Source organism: Callithrix jacchus, chromosome 3 (assembly GCF_049354715.1).
Source record: "Callithrix jacchus isolate 240 chromosome 3, calJac240_pri, whole genome shotgun sequence".
Classification (NCBI taxonomy): Eukaryota; Metazoa; Chordata; class Mammalia; order Primates; family Cebidae; genus Callithrix; species Callithrix jacchus.
This window is the reverse complement of record NC_133504.1, coordinates 157,539,721-157,560,716: the sequence shown is the minus strand read 5'-3', so window position 1 is coordinate 157,560,716 and position 20,996 is coordinate 157,539,721. Positions and strand designations below refer to the sequence as shown.

General features: G+C 35.0%; 1 protein-coding gene and 1 non-coding gene across 7 annotated transcripts in view; one reads left to right on the top strand and one right to left on the bottom strand.

Annotated features, from left to right (window-relative positions):
- Positions 1-20,996, bottom strand: part of ARAP2 (ArfGAP with RhoGAP domain, ankyrin repeat and PH domain 2) — a 205,172-nt gene that overhangs the window by 113,170 nt on the left and 71,006 nt on the right. For all 6 annotated transcript variants that reach the window (XM_035293912.3, XM_035293913.3, XM_078367402.1 and 3 more), the window contains 3 exons: positions 14,538-14,716; positions 3,340-3,455; positions 1,291-1,490 (listed from right to left, as the gene is read on the bottom strand). In XM_035293912.3, the coding sequence (XP_035149803.3) occupies positions 1,291-1,490; positions 3,340-3,455; positions 14,538-14,716 (495 nt within the window). The remainder of the gene's footprint in view (positions 1-1,290; positions 1,491-3,339; positions 3,456-14,537; positions 14,717-20,996) is intronic.
- On the top strand, positions 5,131-5,234 carry LOC118152622 (small nucleolar RNA U13). Its single transcript, XR_004741358.1, has one exon. It is a non-coding gene; the product is annotated as a small nucleolar RNA U13 (small nucleolar RNA).

Below are 20,996 nucleotides of genomic sequence, written 5' to 3'. Positions count from 1 at the left end.
CTTTCAGAAATCCTGATGGTGTTAATGAGACAAACTTGTGCAAGTTTATACAATGAAACAAAAGAAACCATGGCTGAATACTTACATAAGAAAGTGAGTAAGTGATGAAGTTGTATCCTAAGGAGGAAGGAAAGAAAGCAAGCAAAGGTAGAAAAAACAGTTGTGAACAGCACAAAGGCCATCTCTTCCAGGGAAACTGGAGAGAAGAAAATGATGGGATAAAATACAAAGTAGAAGGTGATTCATTGGCGTTTTTTGTTGTGATTGATATTATTAATTAGATGGTGAGAAAATCTATCTTGGTTTGATGAGAAATGCAGTAGCAGAGTGCTCTAGGAAAGCATGCAGGAATTGAAGCAACTCCTGTGGCTGCACTACTCACTGTCTGTGCTCTAGCTGAGTTTGATGCTCTTCCCCAGTGTTCTCATTGAAGCCTGTATGCAACTCTAGTCTTGCATTTGTCTCATTATTGTGGAGGAAATGTCATGTTTTGCAACTCTTTTTAATTCCCTAGACCAGCACAGTAGCTAGTATTCGAGTAGTATTTGAGTTGAAGAGTGTGTGTGTGTGTGTGTGTGTGTATGTGCGCGCGCACAGTGGGGAAGAAAGTGGTGGGAGAGAGGTAGTCCTGGAGAACTGAGGTTTAGACTGTGGTTGATTTTCTCCAAAACTTCCATAAATACACACCTAAGCTGGTGTCCACTTCCTTTCACTCACTTGGTAAACTCTCTGAGCTCTCAAATACCAGGTCAGGTAGTTAGGTGTGAGGTCACAAGAAAAAACCCAGTCATAATACCAGTGTATTTTCATAAATATCAATACTCTTGTGAAATGCTTCTATATAAAATTCTTATTACATGGGATGCCAGATCTGGTATATGAAGTTTAGTGCTCAAAACAACATTGGGATGAAACATGTGTCTTACAAAAAATGACTGGGGAGAGGTGGAAAAATCTTCAAGTTAAAGATGCAAGCTTGTTCTGGATGCATATGAAAACATACTCACCTAGAACCTAGAAATTTCAACATTGCCTTTTTAAAATATATACATGGACCACTAGGCACAAAATAAGATTACATGCTTAAAAATCAATTTTTATGTCTGAGTCATACATAAGAGAAGTTTAGACTCATAAGACATTTCTTAATTTGATTTAAATGTAGTAAGCTTTCTCTGGTTTTACTTTTCACAACCATTAACTAACTGAGATATATAGTACACAACAATGAAAAACATTCAGTGCCAATCTGCCACAAAGCAGTGATGAGCATAATTTATTACTAATTACCTGCACACTTCTTACAGATGACAACACAGAGATTGATGGATGCCCAGTCAGGATCCGGGGCTTTACAATCCGCACAGCTCCTGTTGGATTCATTAAACCAAATCTTCTCAGCTACTTCATAATCAGAGAGAGTTTCTGCTATTGATTGCTGCACAGCTTCAATCCAGTCTTGTTTCTCTTTTTCAGTCTCAGCTGTAAAGCTGAAACAATGAACGTTCCTGCATTATCGATCTCCCTTGTAAAGGCCAATTAAGCAGTATGTTCAGTTTGCATATTCATTTCACTCACAAATCAAACAACAGCTGAAAAATATGCCTGCTAGGCAATTCTGGGTTGTCTTTTCTAATAAAAATCATTTAATTTAACAAATCATATTTTTTCCTTTTAATTTTCCACATTGCTTATGTCTTTGTTTATGTATCTTGAACCAAAATTAATGTACACCTTTTTAAAAGAAAACATAAAATTTGCCTTGTTAGGTCACGAGCCTAAACAAGAGGCCATGTTTCCCAAGCAATGGTTATATAATCATCAATAAGAGATTACTGGAAGGCAGAGTTTCAGGGCTACTGGTATATTCTGCCAAGCAAGTATGCCATGATAGTCTGAAGCCACACAATCAAAAACATCCACCAGAAATTGTGACTTTTTTTCAGACTTAAGAATAGATTCTTTTTTTTTTAATTAGAAGAATGTCCAGATGGTTCTAAGTAACTGGGAAATTTAAAAAAGTTTTAAGTGGTTACTATTCTAACAGTTTTACAACATATTTTTAGCCATGTTCTGATTTATTCTGAATCTTAATGTTTACTGGGTGCTCGAGTGAATGAATAAAAACATTAAACAGCAGTTCATTCCTTCAAGAAATATTTACTGAGCCCCTACAATGTGCCAAGGAACGTGCTACAGTGCTACCTACTTGGTGAATGACCCAGAAAAGTGATTCACATTAAAATTTTCTGTTGTAAAGAACAAAATGCTTTGAAATATAATGAAAATCACAGCTAACATATTCTAAATAATCTATAAAAATAAATGGCCTACATGAATTATACTTTCTGAAGCTCTTTGGGATTCTGTCACTCTAATACTGATAACATTCTTAGTGGTTTCTGGTTCTACTAGAAATTCATCACTGCCAATATATTAATATCTACATTTTTAGTTTTGGCTAGAATCTGCAAATGTAAAAATAAAGCTTGATATTTTTATGTAATCATTTCTTTCTCAAAATTTGAGCCAATGGATATATTTTAACAGGCAAAATGAGTAACCACACTTGACAGTAACTTTGAAATTCCTATTTGTCAGTCCTTTAAAGGCCTAGAGCAATTGCCTCTGACTTCTTCACTACCCTGTGATGTACTATTTGTAACAAACAAATTAATATAGATGAACTCAAAAGATTTTGACTCATGCCTGTTCTGTATACTAAAGCTTTGGAGTCATTTTAGTTTATTAAACCACATTAAGTACTTTAAGTTATCTGTTTCATTGTCATAATGATGCAACTAACAGAATAACATAATACAAGATATATAAAAATGCTAAAATATTTTGATCAATAGGTTCTATGAGATTCATTAAATTCAGCATCATTTTTAAGCTGGAGTCCCAGGAGAAAATAATATGGAGCAAATGTAATTAGGAATTGATTTTAAATGGGGGATTGTATTTGATCAGGCTAAAAGAAGATAAATAACAATACAACTTAAAGATAATGTAATATGTTTTCCTTTTATTCTTTCTGAGAAGGAATTTATCATATTTGTTTTCAAAAAATTAACATACAGTATGCCCAGTAACAAAAATAAGTATTAAAAAATTACTCAAATTTTATGAAATAAATATTTTTGCATGTTTTGTGATTATTCAGGTCACTTTTACAAGGTGTTTTTATATAGTGGCTAATAAATTAGATGATATGGAAAAGTAGGAAGATAATTTTAAGTGGCCTATGAGAGATAAAATCACCACCAACAACATAAAGGTGGATCACCCAAGCTTTCCTATAGTAGTGTGAACACAGAATGTTTAAAAATAGCTTACCTGAAACTCCTATAGGGAGTGATTATTTCAAAAGATTGTTTTGCAGTTCGGTCCACTTGCTTTACATTTGCTACATTCATAGGAATTATGGTAATGCCAAGTCCACTCTTAAAATCCTAGTTTGGAGAAAAACATAAAAAAACGATAAAGAAACAACAACAACAAAAAATAGATTTTGAAAGTATAATGATATTTTCTAAATTCCAATAAATTCTACCAGATTTTACTGCAAAATCTGTCTTACTTTAGGTAGCCACTCTTAATGCCTAACAGCACTGGGCCATCTTAAGCTTGACAGTCAGACTGTTGATAGCATATGGGTTTCTTCCACATCAAAGATACACTGACAAGGCCACAGACACTAAACTACACATGCTTTGCTTCTGAAAGTGGGCCCGACATTCATCACCTTTTTCCGTTCATTAAAGGAAGCTAAATATTAACTACCTCTATGTGTCAAGCAGTTTCCTAGGTGGAAGAACCAAATGACACTAGGAGGTGAGCATCATTACTATTTATGTAAAAAGATGGGGAAACTGAGGCACAAAGAAATAAGGTTGCATGGAAAGTGCAGCCAGTTGTACGTAATAGAAAGATCTGGAGCCCAATCTGTTTGATTGCTCTTTCCTTATTTCACCATCTTAGATTATTTCTGCTGTGTAACATTATTTTTCTCCTCATCTACTCTCAAACAAAAGCATTACTGGTTTTATGCGGTATATAATTTTTACTTCATTTCCAATATTTTATTGCTTTCATCACCCTTCAATCAGATTCCTAAAAACTCCTCTAATGCTACTTTGGTATAGAAACTGCCATTTGTTCAAAATCTATGTTCAGCTTGTCTCATGAAAATTCAAAATTGTTTAAAAGGCTACAACAGACTGCATTCTAAAAGCATTAAGGTTTGCAATATATCATCTACCCATATGGATTTCAGAATCTGACTTATCAAATAATCTCTACACTTTACAAAAGAGAATAGTACATCAAAAAATGAATGACCTATGTGAATAAATTCAGATTAAATGTGCTCTGAATTCCTAAATTATGACTAAAGAAAAGTAGCAACAGTAAAGGCAGAATACAAAAAAAAAGACAAAACAAAATATTGGCCCATTTTCAGCAAGGACACTAGTTAGAGACTGTGAAAGAAGCCATTCATATGCCTCTTCTTTGTCTCTCCTGCTATCTAGGCCAAAAGTAAAAGTAGTATATTCTCCTCTCCCCTATACTTAGAAGTGGCCATGTGTTGTAGTTTCCATCAATAAAATATAAACAACTCCTGGGAGGATGGAGGGGGAGGGGCCAGAAAGCCTTAGAAGAAGAAAGCCTCTCACCCCTCTCCTTTCCATCTTCTGGGGCAGTAACTGCTGAAAGCACAGAAGCCATTTTAGAACTTTACAAGCCTAGGAAAGGTAAGTCTGAGGACAAATTCTTAGGTTCTAATGATACCAAAGTGAAGACAAAAACAGGGAAAACCCTGTTCCCTGGTAGTACCAAATCTTCCTGCCTACACCAAAGGATCTGTTAAAAACAAATCTCCATCTAGTTAAGCTGTTCTTCAGGTTTTTGTCATTTAGTACTATGTGTTCCAACTGATAAATAAGTGGGAAAAAAAATTTTTATAACAAATGTCCCCCAACTTTAAGAGTATCCAGAGTTTCCAGAGCCAAATTGTGAAAAAGCCTTTATTACTTTTTTAATATATAAGATTTTTAGTTAGAATAAGGAAATGATTCATTTAGAAAACAAATCATCACTTGAATTTTTTTTTTCTGATGAAAGAAGATCCTTCTGTAGTTCACAAGCATGATGATTGGGTGTTCACATGCTTGTGTGAGATGTGCCACCCTAGAACCTTGTCACAACATCGGCACATTACCCATATGTCCTGAAAAAAAAAAAAAAAAGGAAAAAAAAGAAGGAAAAAAAAAAAAAGGAAAAAACGAACTAACGAACTAATAGATCACTTTACTAGGAGCAACTAGCCAGAAACTGAGAATCTGTGATAGAAAAGATGCAGAGAAATGCCGAGTGCTATAAGGGAGTGCCATACTTCCACTCTGTATAGTAAGCCCACTTAATGAAAAACAGTACTTAACATGTTATCTACCAAAGGAAGAAAATCAAGCTTTTCCGATCCACCACACTTTCTTAAGTTTCAGCCTATTGGTACAGAGTTATACTTGGTTATTAATGTTTTAAATTCCCCAATTATCCATAGCTATGCTCCTGCTAGATCACATACCTGATAGATAAACTCCCAATGCATGTGATTGGGAACTCAAGTTCTCTTTCACAAGTGAGGAAGTAAGGAAGGAGTAGCAACATAAGATATTTTTAAAATAGCTTTTTGATAGCTCACCTTGATACAGAAATAAACTCTAGAAAAAACAAATGAATAAACTCTAGAATATATACTTGCACTGCATGTCCTTCAAACAATTCTCCATAATAAGGCAATTGACAAAAGCTAGATATCAGATCACTCCAGGTTATATTCTCTGATGGGGGCCTGGCCTTATATATACTAAGGGCATATATAATACTCTGACCATCATACTAGCAGATGTTAAGAATGACAACCTGTTATGGAAACTAATGAGCCTCATCAAGGCTACTGCATGAATAGATGGCTGTTCATCTCCACAGTAAGTCATAAAATGTCTACATGTAAAACTGTAATTTCTGTTAAAATAAGTGAGTGCTGGTTAACACTCCAAATTTCTCCCAAGCAAGGTAAAAATGATTTTTTTTAGTCTGGAAAATTGTAACCCACTTATCAGCCACTTACCATGGCCATATGGTTTTAAGTAATTTGAATATCTATAGAACTGACCAACATAAATTACCTGTAAAATACACACCAATGTAACAAAATAAATGTCGGTATTCTTGAGAGCTATCATATATGAAACAATTGCATTTTCTACTAAAAAGTTGTGGACATTAAGCCATTATTTTCACAGTATTTAGAACATATTTAGAATATTTCTCATCCCTAGATACTCATAAAAATTATTTATGGTGATCTCTCCCGCTCATCCAGTGACTCTGAGTCCATGAATCTGGGGGCAGAACCTAAGAATTTTTAATTTCCAAAACAAAAGTAAAACCTCATGGCTTTCATATGTGGTCAATGCCAAGAATCACTGATTTAGATAGCAGAACCAGTTGCATCATTTAGATGGTGTAAGTATGTAATATTTAACTATCAAGACATAAATACTTTTCTCTTTAACCAGGCACTGTGGCTCACACCTGTAATCCGACACTTTGGGAGGCCAAGGTGGGAGGATTTCTTGAGGTCAGGAGTTTAAGACCAGCCTGAGCAACATAGTCAGATACTGTCTCTACAAAAAAAACCAAAAGGACTCAATTGTATCTGCTTCTGTAGAATGCATGCAATCAGAATATATAAAAACCACGTAAAATATTTAAGACTATCAATTTCAAATAACAGGCCAGAGCTGGGCGACACATTAGATTGTTGAGATCCTACATTGGATTGTTGAGATCCTATCTGTCCTGGGTGCCAACTCCCGTGTTAATGCCCAGAGGTGCTAAAAGCATCCGTCTTCATTAAGCATATAGAGTATACTCTGTAATTGGTTTAATATCTATTTGTGTCATGCTATGAAGTTTACCAACAGCTATGAACCTTGTTTGATTTTCTAAATAGCTCTGTGAAGTAAGCAGAACAGATACAGCCATTTTTTAATGGGAAAATTAGTCCTGGCAAAGCAACACAGTGCTTAGTAAGTACCTAGTTATGCCAGAAATTGTGCTAAGTCCTTAGGCTACACAAAAGCATAACACTGGGTATCTGTCTTGGGGAAGCTTTTGGTCTAAAAATGAGATAACAGAAAATTGCAGTAGTATAATGAAAAAAAAAAATGCCTAGTGGTAGGGGTACTGAATCGAACCCACAAGAGAGAGTTGTGTTCCTAACAGGCTTTCCAAAGGTTGTGATGCTTGACTGGCCAAAGGACAAACCCAGACCAGTTTCATATTCAGGTATCCCTCTCTCATTTGTTCACCTATTTGCAAAGTAGTAATAATAGTAGTACCTACAGCATCACTTTTGTGATGCAATTAATGGAATAAAAATGCTTAAAAGAATGCCTGGCACACAGAAAGTTCTACACAGGACTAGCTAACTCTTGTTACTATTATTTTTATTTTATACTTTTTGAATTTGAAGCCAACTGAACATAGTATCTATTTAAAACTTAATTACAAAAAAAAAATACATGTCCTGTCCAAAAATAACTAGCAGGCATAAATGTTTTAAAATAGAATGCAATGTGAATGTTAAATGTTCAACTAAATTAAAAATCAATTACCCATTAACTACAATCTGATTGTAAGCTTTATTCTTATTATGAAAAATAGGCATGAGCCAGGGACAAGCTGAACTATCAACCTTTAAAATGTTATACACTGGATTGAAAAAAGCAGTAGCATAAAAATTCAGTGGGTAGAGCCATAGTTATAGAAAGTAAAAAGCTGAAAATGGATTCTGAAGTAAGCAATATTTTAAATTTAGTTTTCTGTGATAGAATGTAGGATGTCAAGAATCATGAATCCTAAATACTAAATAACAGTACACACACACACACACAATCCTATAATACTAAATAATCCTAAATCCTAAATAAGAACCACTAATACTAAAATAATAGTGCCTATTCTTGGCTTAGCAGATCTGGCCATGCAAGGGTGGCACAATGACCATGTGGGCCCTACAGGTCCCATCTGGGGTAGAGTCGAAGCTAAACCACCTACTGGCTGTTTCATCATTGGCTAGTTAGTTTATGTAGACCTCAGTTTCCTTATTCATGAAAATAGGCAGGTCTGCCTTACATGTATTATGATAAAGATTAAATAAAGCAATAAAAATTAAGGGCCTGATACATCCACATAATTCTTTCATTTGAGGGTTCTAAAAGCAGAATTTAAATATTTCCATTTTTTAACAATTACAGAAAGTATTTGTACCAATGATTCCATATGCAACATTCAGATAAAATTAATAATAAATATTTACCAAGATACTGAAATGGGTTATTCATATGAATGTGCAGCAACAGAACCTGGTGAAGACTACATTTTAAAACTACAGAGTGAAAGAGCAAAATACAAGTCTGACTTCTAAACAGAAAAAATAAGGGAGGGTTTGTTAACCCCAAATCTGCTGAAATCTCAAACCTATTTTTGGAATTACTGGATGCCAGGTTTCCATGCCAGGAATTTAAGAACTCGGTGCTTAAACATTTGTTGAAAACAGATGTGGCATTGTATGACATTGGCACCAGATTTCCTGGGAAACACCAGATGCAGAGTTTGGCCAGATACAGAATCCAGAGAATTTGAGGCCACCACCTCCATCCTGCTGCTCCTTTCTGTGCTACACAACCCATCGCCCCATGAGGTCTATTTAAATTCTATTAGAGTTGCACTCCCATGCCAGAACACCAGGGAACATTATGCTGGGGGGAATGAGGAGGGATGAGTCTCTTGTTACACCCTGATTCAAGAACATTTAATCAAGTGAGTTGATGTAGTTAAACCTCAATTATCATCAAATGGATACCCAAACTCATGAAGCGAGATATCTGGCTGTGATGAATTCATTAATATTAACATGATATTAAAAATATCAAGAGAAGATGGGAGACTGACTGTCAGCACAACAGAACAAATGGAAACCAACAGTAATTTTCTTAAATCTTCCTCATCTCCACTTGCAGAAATTCCTTTCAACTAGCAATACCACTTATATAACAACTCATCTATTTAAATATATGTCCATATTTGATTACCTTAAACTTTTGAAAATTCTGACTCACACACAATACCCGTAACATTTCAAGAAAAATAACTTACAAAATAATTTTTGTTCTAGAATAAAGAAACTCTTTCAGCTTTGAGCTGATTAAAAAACAGTTTACTTCCACAAACAAAATTTCTACAAAACAAAAAGTAACTGAAAAATGAAAAGCAACAAATAGTTCAGAAAAAAATGTAGAAAATATGAAGATTCGTGTCTTTTTTATATAACGAGCACAAAGTCATTAGCAAAAAAGCCAATAAAATTTCAATAAGTAAATGGACAAAGAAGATGAAGAGACAATTTGAGAAAAAATAATTTTAAAAGAGAATTGGAGGAAAAAAAGATAAACTCTCCTGTCAAAAGAAACAGCTATAAATGATCATTAATTCAACAAGTTCACCCTACCTATGTTTACTGAGTACTAGCTTATTGCCTGAGGACACAGGAGTAAATAAAGTAAATATTCACACTGTCAATTTGGGAATATAAAAATGATAAATCTAACACTTTTAAGGTTATAATGTAACTGGATATCTGTCACATAGCTGGTAGCATTTTAAATGTAAACCACTCTTGAGAAAGGGGTCATAGGAATGCTTTCCAATAATAATCATCATCACCAGCATTAGAAAGGAAGGCAAGGATACATGTAGAAGGTTACCAGAAACCTCATTTATTTATCTAACACTATATGTTACCCATCAGTAAGGTCCCAGAAAGCAGAGATCTTGTGGGTGTCTAGAGCAGTGCCCGGAAATGAGAAGATGGCCCCTACATTTGTCACCTGGATGAATCCAGAAACATGGTCACTAGAGTGTAACCTATACAAATCCAATGACACAGCTCATTTTATACAATCCTCAAGTAATAATATGAAAAAACTGTCATATTATAACATATCACAGGCATCTGAAACATAAGCCAAGATAAGGAATAGGGGAAAATGTGCAAAAATTAAAGCAGGATGCAGTTGTAAAATGGTGCTCCCTATTTAAGGGATGACATGTAATTTATGTGGTATTAGCACCCCACTGTTTTGCAGCATGGCAATTAGGTAAAGAATCTGGGTGTCAGTTTCTACTATGTCATTTTCCACTCTAACAAACGTTTTTACACATATTTTCATGGTTTTTATCCACTTCTTAAAGCTTATCTGGAAAAATAAAAATAAAAAAAACCCTGCCATTCCCTAAGGTCTTTCCTAACACAGTCAAAAGCTACTTCAAGTTTTAGTTCCCACAATCTGCTAACAAATAAAAGGTTCAGAAAGAGATGAAAATCACCAGTCTCTGAACTAAGCAATTGGGAAAATCAAGTCTATGTGAATTCCATATTGAAGGCTCAACTCATGGAGTTGAGACCTGTGACTGTCAATGAGAACTTGTAGACTGGCGATCCCTCTGTGTCATGACACTGTTCTTAAAAAAGAAGACGGTATTTCAAAAAGAGTAAAGGCATTCATTATAATAGTGTTTTAATAGCTATTTTAATTTATAAAATCTAATTTCCTAATTTGGTAGAAGAGAGAGTCAAGAAAAAAAAGGAAAACAATTACTGAAAATATATGCATAGGTATTCTTGACATGGAATCTGAAGGACATCTATTGAAAGTAGAAAAAAAGCTCTAGAAAAAATAAACAATAACCTGCAAAATTACAGTAAATTTTTAGCTACAGACATACACAGTTCAAGGAACCAATGGGAAATAACAAGGAAAAAAACATCTCTACTGGATGTTACACACTTTGCCTTTATACTAAGTTTGCAAATAAACTTTTCAAAGATTCCTTCAATAAGGTATACTCTGGTAATAAAAGTCTATTTTAAGAGAAAAACTAGTGAAGGCAGAATTTAAAATTTTAAATCTTACATAAGAATATCAAGACTTTTAGCAACAAAGAAATTCAAAAGCTATAGGTTAATAATTATACACAATTTTCTAGTGATAGTTCTTCAAACCTTAAAAGTGTATTACCAAAAATAATTATTTCCTTGACTTTCCACTTACATGTATGTTTGCCCGTAAATGTTTCAAATCAGAAAAAAATATGTAGTTTCAAATTAAATAACAAAAATAAGTATAGTAACCCCAGGTTGAGAGATGAACTAAAGAAGCATTGATATAATTAATATTGAAGGTTATTTTTACATATTTTCCAACTCCAGAAATATCTTGCTCCTTTATGTAGGTGTTTATAATTTTTGAGGAAGAAAACAACTTGGAACAGTGTTTTACGATGTGTGGTTTTTGGCTCATCCATCACAGAATCACCTGGAGTGTGTTTTTGCGAATTCAGAGTCTACAACCCATTGCCAGAAATTCTGAATTAACAAATCTGAAACAAGCTCAGAAATCTGAAATTTTAACATGCAACTTAAGTAATGGCCTTAGAGATAGTAATCCATCTCCTTTCTTCACACGATGTCATTTAAACCTAAAGAGACTAACTAAATTACCTGAGCCAATTAATAGTAGAACAAGAATAAAAACCCATAACTGCAACCTCCCAGTCCAATCTTCTTTGCAATAAATGAGATTCCTCTTTAATAACTCTTCAACGTTTGCTCTAATAGGTACCCTTCCACCTCTATCCACTGTTTACTCTCTCTGGAGTAGCTGACAAAGTAAATTAGTAAAACTATGTATAAATTAGAGGCAAGAAAAATCAAAATAGTTCCTATGTTAGGGTGGTAGAGGTCAATTTCATTATTTTTTATTCTATTCATGCTATTAAATTATGTGGGCAATAAATCCCATTTTAAAATAAAAATAATTAAGCCTTGTTGCACATCACTATATTAAATTCAACACAAATTAAGATACAGAGGTTCAAATCTAATAACGCTTATATTTTTGATTGGTTTTTTATCACATTTTAAAAAATACACAAGATTATTGTGTGTGTTTATGTTTGTATAAAACTTTTCAAAGTTACATCAAACCATCTTACTGTTGTTTAGTGCTTTCACCAAAACACAGGTTGATGCACCCACTGATCCAAAGCCCTCCGCATTGAGGAGGAAGACCCTATACTCAGCATGTCACCAGGTTTTTCAGATGTGCTCCATCATGGGAGAAAAACAATGGGCAACTTTTCTCTGGAGAAAAAGACATATACCAGGATGTGGAAATAGATGAAAATAGAATGGTATGCCAGGGCCTGAACATGGACGGTCTTCCTTATCAGCTCACTGTTGAACCAACTAGTTCTTTAAGACTGACTAAAGACCAAATCCCTTAAGACCTGAATCCACATGACATAATGCAATTTAAACACACACACACATATACACAGACAATAGTATACATTTTAAAGGTACATATATAGGCATGCTAATTCATAGAAAAATAACTTGTATACATGCACAAAAATATGTTTACTTATCAAAAGATGGAGAGGGGTTCAGCCTTAATGCTTTAATTTTTAAGGAGAATATACTCATTACTCATGTACATAGAAGTGTTTCTAATTCACTGACTTCATCAGATGCCCTTTTTTTGCACCTCTCTGTAACTCCTGTACAATCTATTATTGCACTGACCTCACCATCTATCATATATTCTGGTCTTGTTGGACTTTTCCTCTTGGAAGACAAGACTTGTGTCCTTCTCAGTAAACTAATAATTTTCAGTGTGTCTGACATGTTATACAATGTTTATTGAATGAAAACCCTGAAACTCCTAGACAACTAAATTATTCAATGAAAGAATCCTTAGGCTATTTCTCAGAGTTCACAAGTCAGAACGTTTCTTTTCAGCCTAGACTTTAAAAAGACAGTTTGTAGAGTGGTTAAGAAGCTAGACTTAGAGTTATAACCACAACTTACAGTTGTGGTTTTAAATTAAACTCTGCATTATAAACTCATTCTTAGACCTATTACCTCTTTTCCTCATCTACAAAACATAGACAAAAATGTCTTCCTCCTGTATTTGTGGGTAATATTAAAAGGAAAAGTTTACAAATTAATTACCATTGCACCTGGTACTTAGCAAATGGTAATTATGCTTTTCACACTCAATTATTAATACTAAAACAATAATCTCATGTACATTTTCACTAGTCAGAAAGTGCTAATAAAACTTTTAAAATGTCTTTGTTATTCCTAGAGAATAACAGAAACTCAGACAGATTAATCTGAGCAATGAAACTAATTATTTGAAGTCTATGCAAGTCTATCAAGTCTTGCCATCAGGTCTACGCAAGTACAAACTGAATACTTCAGTTAATTTGGCAGAGTAACTTCCATACTGATACATTCATCCTATGCATTTTTGACCTCTGTTCTATTAAGAAAAGTTGTAATCATCATATTTTGAAGACTGAAATGTTCATTTTCAACTTGTAAACATTATTTGTTGTTTAAAAGTTGTAAATCAGTATTCTTCTTGAGGAATATGCTAACTACCCACATTATTAATAGCCCAAGAGTGTTCAATGATGCCTTCAACAGTTAATTGGCTAAGAAATCTTATCCTTAAAAACATGTAACGTATAAGTTCACGTTAAAGTTCAGAGGATGCCTATAGTTAATTATTCTGAAACTACTATTTGTTTTGAGTTGATATTCCTATTTTTGTTGTAAAAAAAGTCAGCATTTATATTTTACCTTAACATATCCCATAATAATGCATCATAAAATGAAAGTGCACAGTTCAATTTCACAATTATTAAGCATCTAATATATTCTAGGCTGAAAATTTTTAAAAGGAGTTCTTCCAAAAAAGGGGGGTACAGAATTTTCTTATAAATATTAAAAATCAGAAATGTTGGAAAAACCAGTCTACAGAATCAAATGAAGCTAACAGGATTTGCTAAAATTTTAGTTTACCATCGGACTCCTCGAAACATTTAAATTCTCTATTGAGTCCTTTGGTATTAATCAAATTTAGTAAACCAATGATTCGAATCGATTTTATTTATGTAGAGTGATATGTGTGTATGTATGTACACTTGGATTTGTACCTAGACATGTATATACATATACATACCTCACATACATATGCTCAAAATAAAACAGACAAATAATGTCTGTAAACTCAAGCAAATATGTTACTTGTGCTTGCTCTATAATTTTCTATTACAAAAATAAAAGCAACACAGCAGGTGCAGAACTGGGCCTATTTCATCAGCAGCTGTAATGTTCATTGGTCCTTAATTGTTCTCTCATGTAGTTGTATAATGTTTCAACTAAATACTTTTCAAAAATTATTTTCAATGCAAAAAAACAAGACTCTGCAAGTAAAGTCCTCAATGCAAAAACAAGACTCTGTAAGTAAAATCACTAATAATTATTTTAAACAAAACATAGTTGTTACTATAAAATAGGAACAATTTGCAATGGCTATACCCGAGCTTACCTGTTCATTTTTGCAAAGCCACACACTGTTTCCACTTAACACAGTAAAAATTTTGGCCTTATACCCTCTCAATTCAAGATATCCACATTTCTCAGGTGTAACAACTGCTTGAGACTGGGAGGTAAGGGATTGTGATTTCAATGCATTTAACAGTATGCTGATCCAGTCATTTCTCTCCTCTGAAAAATAAAGACAGGAGAAAATACATAAATCCATATATACATTACATAGATACAGAAACATTAACAAGAAATCTACACTCTTTGCAACACATAAATGACAGATTCTTTCCCACAACTACAACCTAAATGCTACTGTACACAGGGTCAATGATCCAATTCTTTGAGGAAAAAGGAGTGACACTATGCAGTTGTCCTGAAATCAGTTTCATTGGCTTCCCCTGAGTTTATTAGAAGTGTAAAATCTCAGGCCCTACTCCAGACCGGAGGAATCACAGGCTGTATTTTAAAGAACTACAGATGCTCTGTATCCCTGTTAATATTCGAGAAGCCCTCTTTTAGATTCATAAGAAAAGATTTTCTCTTTTAACAGAAGAATGTGATATTGCTACCCAACAATTAACGGATTTTATGTGGCAAGTCAGTTACTCAAAGACCCCGGAAATCCTACTTTCAACAATGACTTGGAACCTACTCTACTCTGGAGTACACCTGCTTCAATGTCACTTTCCATTCCACTTTCACCACAGCAATTAACAATAGCATTTCATCTGGCAAAGTAAAATTTGCTTCTCTTACTCCTTCCACAAAAGCTAACTGACCTTCAATTATGAACACTGCATTGCGTTACAGGCATTGGAATTCGATCTAGTCCCCAAGGAGCAATTAAAGCTATAAGTCAACCAAGATTTGAACACATAATGGAACACAGTATTATAAATGTCATATAAATGGTATCAAATAATATATGTGTCACTTGAGATAAGTGATTTGCTGAAGGTCATATAGCAAGTTAGCATTAAAATGAGGAGAATCAAATGTTTCAACTCTCCAACAACTTTTCTTGGAACCATGGGGGGAAAAAGAGGTATATGTGATAGATCTTGAGGATAAAGAGCAATGCAAAAGACAAAACTGGAATTTGGAAGAGGGAAGAGCAGAACAGGATTCTGAGCAGAGGATAACCTAAGAACAAAGGCAGAAGAACCAACATCCATTCAGGGACTAACTTATCAATGAATAAAAGTATAATTCTGAACTCACATGGAAATATTGGGAAATATGACCAGAGAATTCATACTCCCTGTTTAGGAATGTTGTCTTTATCATGGAGGCAAAAGAAAACCATCTCGGCATTCTTAGCAATAAAAATACATGATTATGATAATACAGACAATGACAGGTAGACCACACTGGAAGCCTGAAGATCAAGAACAAGACAACAGAGCCTTAAAATACTGTGAAGCTGGAAACAAAATACATGAGGAGTTAAGGCATTTAAGAGCGTAAAAAAATATAGTTGGATATATGATGATGGGTATTGATAAGAAGAACAAACTACTCAGAATAAAAGTTAACATGGCATCAGAAATTGGCCACACAAAGAAGGAGAATCTAATTAATTAACAGAAGCACTTCAGGTTTTCAGTGCCCTGGCATGAGCATCGAGGTAGACTGACAGCAATATGTGAGTAACAGTGACCTATACGTAAGAAGGCACGTGGAACTGGATAAACGTGAAGTGTAAAAGGAGAAACAGGTAAACCTTGAGGTACAACTCTAACTATAAGGCTGCAAAATGGGCTATCAGAACATATGGAGAAGTAGTTGTCAAAGCAACAGGAAACAAAACAAAACGTACTGAATCACAGGTAGTAAAAACTTTCACAGAATGAAGGAAGAAGAGAAAACAGAGTCCGGTTGGAGAAAAAGGACAGTTTCTCAGATCCTTCTCAGAGAGGTCTGCCCAATGACTTCATTGTGGATTGAAGTATCCATAGTAAACTTACTCATATTCAAAAACATGAATCCAAAGTTATTTCATAATGAGCCTTACTTTTTCAATTATCATTGTTCTTGTTCTCCTTCAAAACTACTAAAAGAAGTTGATTGTGCCTTTAATGACCAAAGTCAAAAGTTTATTAGAAACTCCTTCAAGGCCGGGCGTGGTGGCTCACGCCTGTAATCGCAGCACTTTGGAAGGTGGGCAGATCACAAGTTCAGGAGTTTGAGACACACCTGGCCAACAAAGTGAAACTCCATCTCTACTAAAAATACAAAAAGTTAGCCAAGTGTGGTGGCACATGACTGTAGACCCAGATACTCAGGAGGCTGAGGCAGAAGAATCACTTGAACCTGGGAGGCAGAGGTTGCAGTGAGCCCAGATTGTTGTGCCATTGCACTCCGGCCTGGGTGACAGAGAGAGACTCTGTCTCAAAAAACAAACAAACAAACAAAAAAAAACCTCATTCTTTAGTGCTTTATTGCAGGTGTTACATAATCTTCCAGGAACTGATGTTTGTTGGCCAGATGTGGTATCCCACACCTGTAATTCCAGCACCCTGAGAGGCCAAAATGGGAGGATCATTTGAGGTCAGGAATAGGAGATTAAGATCAGCCTGGCCAACATGGTGAAACCCTGTCTACACTAAAAACACACACACACACAAAAATTAGCTGGGCATGGTGGGAAGTGCCTGTAATCGAGCTACTCAGGAGACTGAGGCATAAGAAGCTCTTGAACCTGGGAGGTTAAGGTTGCAGTGAGCCAAGACCATACCACAGCACTCCAGCCTGGGCAATAAGAGCAAAGCTTCATCTCAAAAAAAAAAAAAAAAAAAAAAGAAAGAAAAGAAAAAGAATTGGTGCTTGTTGCAATATATCAGGATGAAGTATTTATCAAATGTCCCCAGCATTGTTATACATCATAAATTAGAAAACATTCAAATGTTCGGGTAGTGAAGTCAACGTCAGTATGCAGCAGCTAGTCTACATTTTTGCATCTACATAAACAGATCCAGACTGCACTACAATAATTCATTCCATTTTCAGTTATAGCAACAGAACTTCCACTTAACTTGGTTGTTACTTGTGATCATTAGTTTCACACAAGATATTCCTGCCAAGTAAATAGTACATAATGGTTTTTGTTTATTTGTGCTAATCCATATAAATCACTGTGTTTGAAATACAGGTCATAATTTAATGAGTTGGGCCTAAGTGGCTATGGCTTTTAGATTACTGCTAGCATATATTTCAGTTTCTCGGGAATTAATTTAAAACTGGCAATTGCATCTGTTGGAATTAAGCTTACTTTGGCTGCATCTCAACACATAGCCTAGAAGAATTATCTAGCTCCTGAGGGCCTCAGTTACTAATAGGAAGTAAACAGTCTGAAGAACAGGAATTAATAGTAACATTCCGTTTATTCTGAATTACTCATGCCAATGGAAAGAAACAATAGAACAGATAATCCAAACACAAAAAAATAGATTACAAGTGTCATCTGTATTTGGCTATGTGCTGTGTGCATCCTGAGATATGGGGGAATATGCTTTGATAACTCACAATATTCCAAACCATTGATTTCCTGTCGGACAAGAGTCTAGGGCAAAGTTAGACAGATACTGTGCTAGCATTAGCTGGTTCTTCAAACCAAGATACTTTTTATTCTTTCTGATAACAAATATCTATTGAGTGTCTATCTGCATCTTAGCACTATACTAAACACTGTTCCTTCTGGAAACAAGCTCTGACATAGTTACAGCTTGGCTCTAAGAATAGCATTCCAGGCAGAACATAAAGAAAAAGAGTAGGGAAAACAAAGAATAAGTGTTGAAATTGCCATTTTCTTGTGACTATGCTAGAATGTAAATAAAAGAATAGCAAATTCCTACAATCTCAATCTAGTTCTTGATGTTTTCAGGAATGCCAGATTAGAGTATAAGAATGAAAAAATAAAAAAATAAAGGAGGTTTAAGAAAAATCAAGACAATATTCTCTGAACTATTTACTGGGTTTAGCAGCAGGCATACTTAGTAGTAGCAAGGGATTGGTTACACTAGAGATTACTACAGAAGGGCCATGCAAAACATCAACAACCTTATTTAACGAAGTTTAGCTGGACTTTACTTTTGATATGATAATATGATCTAACTAAAATCCCCTCAGTGTAATTCATGATAAGTACCAGAGAAGGAAGTAGTGCACATAAGGGTTGTTCTTCAAACTGATAACCACTCACTCACACAAATATTTACTAAGCCTACTATGTTCTAAAACCTATTCTGAATACCAGGAATGGAGCAGTGAACAAGGCTGACAGTGACCTTACTCTCCTCGGTTTACACTCTACTGAAAGGAGGAAGGCCATAAAAACTTAAATATACATTACGCAGCGGCAAGAGCAATTGGGTAACATAAACACAAGATGAGAGGCCCAGGAAGTGTTATTTTGTACAGGATACGTAAGAAGCCTCAGAGGAAGGGGATGGTTAACCAAAAGCCTGAAGGAAGAGGAAGTAAAGAAGCAGGTCCAAGCCAAGGAGCAGGCTGGAGGAAGAGCATTCCAGGATATGGTGAAGGAACATGCAGATTTGGTATATTCAAGGAACAAAAGGCCCCTATAGGTAAACCAACCATACTAGAGAAGAAAGGGAACAGAAAAAGATAAAGACAGAAAGACCAACAGCAGATCATGCAGGGGCTTTTGGACATCATAAGTACTTTTTACTCTCAGTAAGATACAGACCCCATGGAGCATGTAAAATAAACTGACATGATTTGACTTCTTATTGAAGCACACATCGCTTTGACAAGTATAGGAAAAATATGACAGCAGTCAATCATGAGAGATGATTAACATAATCCTGATAGCAGTGGAATTGTTGAGAACTGGTCAGCATCTAAACATATTTTCAAAGTCAAACTACCAAGATTTGCTGATGGACTAGATGTGGAGTGAGAGAAGAAAAATATTCAAGAATAACACCACACTTCGGGGCCTAAGTACCTGAGACTTCTATTTGCTAAGATGAGGAAAACTACAAGGGACAAAGTCTGGTGGAGAGGGTACAAATGGGAATTTTGATACATTAAACGTGAGGTGCTACTAGGCACCCATGTTGAGGTGTCAAGTAGGCCGCTGAATATATGACTGTGGAGTATAGGAAGAGGTTAGAGATGGAGACACACATTGGGATCAGTCACCCTAAAACCAAGAGATCTCCTTCAAAACCAGACTTGGGGTCCCACAATCGAATATTTTAAATAGAATTTGGAGCCCTGGCAAGTTCCTAAAATACATTATGTCAGAAACTTCCAGAATATCATGATGAAGTCTTCAAAGGAAACACTTAGCAAATCATCATTAATGAGATTAAGGAAGGTAAGTAAAGGGATAGTAAATGTTTCATGCCTTGCTTCTAAAAACACTGAAAATTTCAAAAGAGGTAAGAGTCTGCTTGCCCAAAACAACCAAGGGATATTTTATATTTTCTTTTAAAAACATTTTTTAATTTAAAAAACACTTTTCCATATCAGTATCAGAGCTGCCACTGAATGGCTGTATGTTGTCTAAAAACAGAATTGAGAGAATAACACACAGGCATGTTTCCCATGGGGTCTAGCATCTGTTAAGGTGTACAGAAACACAGGACCTGCAGGTGAGCACCAGTTCTGACAACAGCCTTGGAAAGGGAATGCCCACTCAGAATTCTTAACCTCTCTTCTAACCATGAGAACTCCCCACTCAGTACATCACCAGTGTTTTGAAGTATCACATTTCCATGTGTGATCACAGGTACAAAGGAAAACAGACTGACTGGAAAGATCAATAGCTGTTATGACCCCCATACCAATTCCAGTGACTCTGCTTGAAAACAGGAGTCAGACCAAATTTTGTAATTGGGGAAGTATATTTTTTAAATGTTATTATTTTCATAAAATTAACTTGCAACTAAGAGAAGAACAGTATTTCATCAGGAAATTTGGGGAAACAGAAGCTTTAGAAAACTTGTGAGGATAGATGCCAAATTATAATCCTATCTTAGCAACTAACACCAGTGGGTGATGCAGCAGTTGAGAAATAATGACATTGGTCAGGAAAGACAAAGAATAGCTATTGTATATAAGTCACTCAAAGCCTTTTCACCAAAAATAAAAAATTCGTATCTGTTAAGATGCCAAAACTTTCCCCTTTTTCTTCTGAACTTTGATTTTGCTTCTTCACTTAATCAAAATAGACTTTAATTTAGCTTAAAATTCATTAAGTGAAAGTCTTTAAGCCACTATAGTTGATCTACCAGTTCCCACAAAATAAAAGACAATCATCCATTTGTATACATGCAAAGAAAAAAGATCACTCAATAAAACATATTTAGTATCCTGTTGAAAGTTCCATACTAAACATATAAATACACAAGCACGCACGCACGCGCGCGCACACACACACACACAAACACACACCTCTACACACAGTTATCTTTAAAATCATGAGTTG